At 31.3% G+C, this 9,297-nt stretch overlaps 1 protein-coding gene across 1 annotated transcript; it reads left to right on the forward strand.

Annotated features, from left to right (window-relative positions):
* The first annotated feature begins 4,877 nt into the window (after nucleotides 1-4,877).
* LOC133824750 (uncharacterized) lies at nucleotides 4,878-7,075 on the forward strand. Its single transcript, XM_062257725.1, has 4 exons — nucleotides 4,878-5,385; nucleotides 5,470-5,622; nucleotides 5,787-6,238; nucleotides 6,333-7,075. Exons 1-4 carry the CDS (start codon nucleotides 4,938-4,940, stop codon nucleotides 6,969-6,971), a joined length of 1,692 nt encoding a protein of 563 aa, XP_062113709.1. The 5' UTR covers nucleotides 4,878-4,937; the 3' UTR covers nucleotides 6,972-7,075.
* Nucleotides 7,076-9,297: the final 2,222 nt, after the last annotated feature.

Raw genomic sequence — 9,297 nt, forward strand, 5'->3', positions numbered from 1 at the left:
AAGGTGGTTGACTCATTAATTAAAAAACTATTTTTGTTTTTAAAAGTTAAAAATTGTTTTTTGAAAACAAAATTGGGTGTTTGGCGTTGTTTCCATAAAACAAATTTTAAAAACTAAATTACAAAAATCAGAAAATTTTGAGAACAACAAAAAATTGTTTTTTCTTGCTCTTAATTTTTTTTTTTAATTTTTTTTCTCACATCACTTTTTTAATTATTATTATTATCTAACATTATTTATTGTCACGTCATTTTCTCTCATTAGTTTTTCTCTCTTCACTTTCTCTCATATCACTTTCTATCTCTCCACTTTCTCTCTGATCACTTTCTATCTCATTATTTTCTATCTCCTTACATTTTCTCTCTTCACATTCTTTCTCGCTATTTTCTCTCTTCTCACTTTCTATCTTTTTATTTTCTCTTTCATCATTTTCTATCTTCTTATTTTCTCTTACATCACTTATTATATCATTATTTTCTCTTTCATCACTTACTATATCCTTACTTTCTCTCTCGCCATTTCCTCTCTCATCATTTTTTCTCTCTTCACTTTCTTTCTCATCACATTCTCTCTCATTTTTTCTTGCATCAATTTCTCTCTTCTCAATTTCTATTTCTTCAAATTTTCTCTCCTTACTTTCTCACTCCTTATTTTTCATCATTTTTTCTTTCAAATTATTTTATCTCATGATTTATTACAAACTTTTCAAAGATTTTTCCCTTTGTAAATATATTTGTTAATTTTTTATTTAAGATTTAAAAAAAATAAAACTAAAAAATTAATTTTAGAAAACATTAATCGAATACCTCTTATTTTTTGAAAATTACAAAAATTGTTTTCTGTTCTCATTTCTGAGAGCAAAACTTTGAAAACAAAAAATAGAAAATAATGAAAAACAGGCCCAAAATTTTTGAACTGTAAATAATTTTTTTGTCGCATATATATACATGGGGGATCTCACACTTCCTTCTTAGGTGAGGGAGTAATTAATAAGTGCCTCAAAATAGAGATATAATTAATTAGTGTACGAATTTCAAATGTCTTTACATTTAATTCTCCTATCAAGATCTATATGCGTTCAATTAGTGTACAATGCATTATATTTGCTCTATACTAGCTATAAACTATCCATATATAAATCCAAAATACCTATTTTTGGCTTAAAGTATTTTCTTATAAATATATATATATAAATAAATACACACACATTGGGATGGGTCTCACTATAAATAAATGTACTCTTTAGTGACAATATTTTAGTCACATATATTTTGTGTGACTAAATAAATTTTATGTGTCTAAAAAATCATATTTAATTACATGTTGTTATTAATATAATTTTAATCACAATTTATTATTTTTAATAATAAAGTTTCTTGTGACTAAAAATATATTTAGTAATAATAAATTATGATTTTTATAATTAATATTTTTAGCCACAAATATTTCAGTGATGAGATAAGTAATAAGATTATTTTTTTTAAGCATATACATGCATCTTAACTTATTAATATAGAGTGGGGCATTGTAGTTGTGGAAAATCCCTTGGTCTAACTTTGACTAATAATAATATAATGCTGCGAGTGAAACTTCCTTTTTTGTTTGTTTGTTTGAGGAGCATACTTTTTGGTCTAACTTGGTCCAATTGTGCGTCCACGCTCTTTCACCAAAGGACAAAGTAATTAATAATAATTAATTGTTTGACTTTGCTTTATGTGGACGAATGAGCATTATCTTTTACCAAATTAAAGTTTTGAAGAAAGAAAAGTAAAAGGCAGAAAATAATAAAGATAAGGACTTTTGTATGCATCTTAATGAGTAACACACACACACACACACATATATATATGTTTCTTCACCACTATATATATTTTTGCATTGTCTATATACATCCTCACACAAATCTTAGGTATATATATATATATTATTCATATTTATATGTGTTTGTATCGTTATGTTGTAGACAGGTGAATATGGAGGACCATTTTCGAACCGCAGCTTCTTATTATATAAACGTTTCTGTCTCTTCCACACCACAATCACCACCTACAATTAACCATCCTCCTTGTCATCTACTTGAAAAAGGCATGTACTTTAATTAATTACTTAACACTTTTGTCTTAGTTAAATCATGATTTTCTGTTATATATATTTTGCATGATTAAAAAAATTATATATATATATATATGTATATATGACTTTCTCTTCGTTTCGTTGAAAAAGAACTATCGAAAACAAGGGTGTGCGCACAGGCTTTAACAAGTGTCTGGTTTATAAACTTTATAATAATAAAATCATTAATTGTTTGCTTTGTTAGGTCTGACTACATATAACACTGTTCTCTTTTATAAATATATGAATATGATTTATTTATTTATGCGTACGTACGTATATGTATTTATTATTTTCTAACTTTTATATGAGTTTCGTTTTGTTGATCATTTTTTCTCTCACCGTGTTCTTGTTCCTTTATTATTATTATTATTATTATTATTATTATTATTATTATTATTATTATTATTATGCTTTCTGATTTATATAAAATTATTATTATTTTGTAATCATAACGTATTAGAAAATATAAAATGATCCCACTTGGAAACCACGTACGTTATTAGAAACCATCATGATATATATAGTATTGTTCACGTGTCTTTTTTTAAAAAAAAAAATTCATGTGAGATTTTTTACTCAATCTTTTACACGTACTTTTTCATCACACACTATCGAAGTGGCATATGTAAAAAGTATATGTGCCTAGCAAGTATTCCATCTTTTTAAAACACTTTATTATTTATTTTTCATTCCTCTTCATTTGTTTAATACTCACTCTTTTATTTCCTTGTCAACTAGACTTTTATGTTTCCACACATTTCTTCTTCTACCATTATTCTAATCCACGAGATCATATGTTGGCCCACTGGATAAGAAGCATTGGATTGGACTAATTGTCCAATGAACTAGATGTCCAATCACTCAAATATAATTCCACATAAGCGGGATTTTTTTTAAAAAAATGATTGAAAGAATTGGGATTTAGTTATTTCTTTTAATTTATAATATATATCATATTATATTTATAAAAATAGGTTTTTTTTTTCAATACACGATCGACCACTGTGTTTTGTTAAATGACAATTCAGACCATGCGTTTTACAATAGACCTGATTTTGGTAAAAAAAAAAATTCAAATATAATTTTTCATTCTCATGTTCTCGACCACATTCTCCACTATTGTAAACCGATATCATATCCACCCAAGAATTGATCATTGAAAATAGTTTAACAAAAAATCCGGGTCTATAGCATTATTTTGATCTATTTTTTAAAACACATAGGCCGATCGCGCATTCGGCAAAAACATAAGGTCGAAAAATGATATTTTTTCTATTTAATATTTTTTATTCTTTTTAATTTGTATATAATATTTTTAGGGATATTTTTGGCTAAACTACCAAAATTTTTACTTTTTTTTTACAAGTACCAATTTTATTTTGTGGTAAAAGTACCAAAACGTTACTTTTTCTTGCATTTTGGTACCAACCATCAAGTTTGTACCACTACTTAGGGGTGCACACGGGTTGGATTTTCGGGTTTCGGGTTTATCGGGTTCAGGTTTTGCGAGTTTCAGGTAGAGAAAAATTGTATCGAAACCGATTCGAAAATTTTCAGGTTTTTTTGGGTTTCGGGTTTTTTTGGGTTGGGTTTCGGGTTGGGCTGGGCCTTTTGGGTTTTAGGCCGAAAAGCCCAATTTTGGAAAAATACCATTTTTAATTAAAAATGAAAAAAAAATTATGTGTGATCATATAAAGGTTATTATTTTTCACTAAATATACTATTTTATGAAAAAATTTCAACTCTTATCACATACATATATAAATCTTCTTTATATTTATATATATATTCAGTTGAATCATGATATAATCTCGATTCACTCACAAACAAATACTCAAACAAATGTTAAAAATATAATATCCAAAACTAAACAAACAAATTCTCGGTTCGGGTTCACTCACACAGTCACTGACTGGGTCTGGGAGGAGACGAGGAGGGTGGCTTGGCAGGTGGTGGCGCTGTGGCGGCGAAGGGAGGAGGTCCCTATTGGTGGCTGGCGTGCTCCCTATGCTGCTGTGGGAGGGAGGATTCGAGGATGTGGTTGCCGTGCATGAGAGAGAAGGGCGCTGGTGTGAGTGAGGGAGGCGAGAAGGTGATGACCGTGCGTGAGAGAGAAGGAATTGCCTTGCTGCGCAGCTGCTGAGTGAGGGAGGGAAGCGTTTGCTTTGCTGCGCGGCTGAGTGTGAACTGTGAAAGAGAAGAAGAAGAAAGAAAGCTTTTTAGGTTAAATTTCCAGATTTTTTTTTAAATAATTTCAGTCGGCTTTGGGTGAACCCGGAATAACCAAATTTAAAACCCGAATTCGACCCGACATATGTCGGGTTCGGATCGGATTAAGCCCAAAATAAACGTGTTATGAAAAATCAGGTTATCGGGGTTCGGGTTGAGCAGGTTTTGCGGGATAAATGTTCACCCCTACCACTACTGTGTATTATCCTTTAGCTGACATGTGGTTATTAACTTAATGGTTGGTACAAAAATGCAAAAACGCTTTACTGCAAAAAAAAAATTGCAACTTTAGCCGTGAGTATCCCATATGTTTATTTTAAATAATAAAATATTTTTTTTACTTGAAAATATTTATTTTAAAATATCAATTTAAAAAAATACTTAATTAATAATTTAAGTATTTTCCAATAACTGATCAAACAAGTTCTTTCAAAAAGATTTATATATATATATATATTTTAAATGACCATATTTATCATTATATTTATGTATATTTATATATATTATCTCATGAGTATTAATTGGCATGAAAATCAGAAAAATGGTCGACGTGCAATTCTCTTTATCATGCAGCATTGAGTGGAGACTGTAAAATGGGTAGAAAAATCCTTGACCAAGAACGTCAGAAGAGTGGTAATAATGATATTATAAATTCTGCTATTACGAGCTCCATGGAAACTGCTCTTCACGTGGCAGCAGGAGCCAATCAGGCTGAGTTTGTGGAAATGTTGATCAATGATAAAGATAATATAGATTTGACTTTTCAAGACGTACATGGCAACACAGCCTTTTGTTCAGCTGTTGCAGCTGGGTCTAAACGAATTGTCCAAAAATTTCTCACTCTCACACATCTGCTTCCAACTGATTATTGTTTCATCAAAACTCGTGGTGGCCAAAATATGTCTCCGTTGTACATTGCTTCTTGGTTTGGACAACCTCAAATAGTTTCACTATTGTATCAAGATAGCATTGATAAGGCTAATATAGAAGATGGTGAAATATTGGGGATATATTTCAACTGTATCCACAATGACATGTACGGTACGTTTGTAATTTTTATTGATAGATATAAATGATGCTATTACGTATTATAATTTAATATAATATTTCTATTCATTTTTGCAGACTTGGCCATAAAAATGATTGAAGATAATGTTGATAATTTTCGACTTGGTATCGCACACTGTTGGGATACAACTGACGAATCTGCTTTGCATGTTTTGTCTCGAAAACGACCTTTGGATTTTACAAGCAGTCCACAAGCTAAAACGATATGGAGTAAGTTTTATTATTATTATTATTATTGTTAAGTACATATTTATGAAAATACATGTAAATTGATTTACTGTGTGAAAGAAATTGATTGATTTTATCAAAATACATGTAATTGATTTTCGTAATTTTATTTTCCATAACTAAATATGTCACATTAATGTTACTAGGTCGAGTTTGGTCAAGAATTTCATGCCAATCACCTAGTGAAATGCCAGCACTAACATTGGCAAAAATAATCTGGAAGCAAGTTTTGGAAAAGCATGGTTATCAATACAATGAAATTCGAAGGATAATTAAACATCCATTCAACTTAGTGATAGAAGCTGCGAACAATGGAAATTTTGATCTCTTGGTAGTACTTATAAGAATGTGTCCTGAATTGATTTGGGAAAGGGATGATGAAAATAATACCATATTTCACATTGCAATTTTGAACCGTCATGTCAAAATCTTTAGACTAATACACGAAGTTGGTGTGTTGAAAAGTGTAATACGAATTGAAGCAGGCAACAATTCCAACAACATATTACATCTTGTTGCGAGAAAGCCACAACAAAGTAAACTTGATTCTATTATAGGAGCAGCATTGCAAATGCGACATGAACTCTTGTGGTATAAGGTATATTTCTTTATAATTTATCTATTTATATACTTCCAACTTTCTAATAATGTTCATATATATGATCATCATCATCTATACATGTGATATATAGGAGGTGGAGAAGATTGTAGCACCTTCACTAAGGAACAAAAAGAATGATGAAAATCAAACACCAAATGATATTTTCACTAAAGATCATGAGCAAATGATGAGTGATGCTGAAAAATGGATGAAGAAAAACTGCAACACATGCCTAATCGTTGCGACAATCATTGTGACAGTGGCATTTCCAGCAGCTTTTGATATCCTAGATCAAGGAGACAAAGATAAACATAATGTCAGTTCTGTAAGCCAACTTCCTCCACCAAGGGACATTATCTCTATCATTCTTTTAATCTCAAATGCCGTTGCCATGTCCTTTTCTTCAATAGCTATAATGCTTTTCTTGTCCATCATGATATCACGTTTCACTAAAAATGAGTTTCTTTGGACCTTGCCATGCACCTTTATAACTGGACTCTCTTTACTTTTTGTCTCAGTCACTGCCATGATGGTATCCTTTTGCTTTGCCTCCTTTATACCCAATGAATCACTAAGGATACCTATTTTCTCCTCTTGTATTGAGCTTCTACCAATCATTTTGTTTTTCTATCTTGTGTATCCTGTCTTTCGTGACACAATACATTCCACATTCTTCTCTCAGAATGAGTTCAAGGCAACAAATCGCTTACTTAAGCATTATGAAAAGTAACAATATTTAAAAGAAAATGCAAGTTTTATATGATTTACATTGCTGAGCATATATGTAATTGTCCTAAACTATCACCTAGAACTTTATGATAGTTTTTCATTAATAAATTTTGTGTGTACTATATATATGAGTGCTTTGGGATCAACATTGGCAAATAGTACTAGAATGATACAATTTGCACTACTACAGAATAGGTTATTCACATTAAATTTCCTACTCGACATGGAAAGCTTTCCACTTTAGTTGAGCAACCAAAGTAACTTCGTAGACCTGGTACGACCTTTCTATTCAATAAATCTTAAAACCCAAATAAGTAATAATAATAAAAAACAATTGAAAATTAGATTTAAAAAAGCCCTAATATCTATACTCACAAAGACAAGAAAATTAATTAATGAGCTCTGTTAATCTTTGAAACGAATGCCATCCCAATCCGACAACATTGTAAGTCGACAAAAAAAAAACAAGCAAGGGATGACATTTTTTTATCTATATACAACTAACTCAAAGAAATTATAAGATATTAAAAATGAAGAAAGACGGGAATTAAGGACTTAAAATGTGAACATTAAAAGGACAATCCTTGATAATATTTCGTAGATTCTAAGTCATCAAATCTAAACCTTGAAACTAACTCCCAAACTTAGAATTTATATTGAAGCTTACATAATAATTTCCGAATCTAGCTTGTAAATTATTATACTTGGACAATTAACTAGGGAATTTTTATCCTTAATTCTCAATAATCAGATTTTGATCTTAGAATACCTAATCCCAAGCCTTGCAGTAACACCCTAAAGTTTCGGGACCAAATACCACTTTTTGTCCCCTTTGGTTACAAATTGGTGACCAATAGTAACCAGTTCAAAACATGCTCATGCACGTGACCACCTGAATATGGACTCCCTCACCCACGGCAGCCTCCATGACCAACTCGACTATGCTTGGACCTAAGGTCCCTCACCATGGCAACCACGACTTCATCCTCATCACCACCATGATCATCACTTCAGCCACCACCATCACCACCACCGGCCTCCACCATTAACGCCGGCAACAAATGGTGTTGTCCCTTTTCATGACAGCCACCTACCAAGCACTAACCACCACCAAATTATCCCCAAAACTCAAGATCTTTTCCTATTAAATCATCCTCAACACCTTAATGAGTGTTTCTAGACCCAAAGTGCTGATTTAAACCATACATAACAGCCCATATTCATCACCATCCTAAAAAACGAAAATGAAAAATCGGAAACTTAAAACTACGAAGGAAATCTATGAATATATACCTCTTACTGTGGCCGGTTCTTGGTGTTTTATTTCTTCTCTTCAACTTAGTCCAAAACACCATAAACACAAAAAAACCATTCAACATGAATTTGGAACTCAGAATCTAAGAGAGAAATGAACACAAAGTAGGTTCGGACTTACGTTATTTTGTTCTGACTATTCTTGCACCGAACTCTCAAAACACTCCCTTCTTTCTCTTGCTTTCTTCTACAATCAAAACAGAGGTTCTAAGGACGTTTCTAAAGTCCGTAATCCAAAAAAAACCAAGAAAACTCACCTTGCCTTCTTCTTCTTGGACCCGAACGTACCACTCTCAAGAACACCAAGTGTTCTTCATCTTTTCTCTCTCGGTTTCCCTTTCAATTTCGAAGATGGCTGAGCAAAATGAGAGGAACATGGCACCCGCTCTCAACTAACCTCTAATAACTACCATGATCCTTTCAAAACTTCCCACCAAAACTTGATTTGTGTGGGTAGCCGAGACACACACGTGAGAAGCACAATAATATATGCACTGAAATGTTACATACATTTTATCCAAAATAATGCATTAAACCATGGCTTAAAATAATTAAAATCAACTATGGTCTAAGCACTAAATAATACAACTTTGGTATAAACTTATGTCTATGATTTGATGTGAGTCATTTCAACATAAAATCATAATTTTAATCCCATAAAATTCCTCTTGAATTATTCATAGACTCTTAGTGAATAAGTCACAAAATCATAGTCTAAAATAATTCTAAGATTTTATGTGGATTCCAAACACATAAAATCATATACTTAAACTTTTTGAACAAGATGTTCATCTTAGATTTATTTCACATCTAAGTCCCCATACTATGGTCTAAAGCAATCAACTCACACTTCATTAATTAAAATAATATTCACCAAATATTATTTTAATTATTATTCCTACTCTTAATAAAAAATATTCACAGAACAATATTTACATAAAACACAATAAAAAAAATAAAAAAAATCCGGGTTATTACAAGCCCTGTGCCTTTGCCCACTGCAGCCAACCTAC

This window comes from Humulus lupulus, chromosome 3 (assembly GCF_963169125.1).
Source record: "Humulus lupulus chromosome 3, drHumLupu1.1, whole genome shotgun sequence".
Classification (NCBI taxonomy): Eukaryota; Viridiplantae; Streptophyta; class Magnoliopsida; order Rosales; family Cannabaceae; genus Humulus; species Humulus lupulus.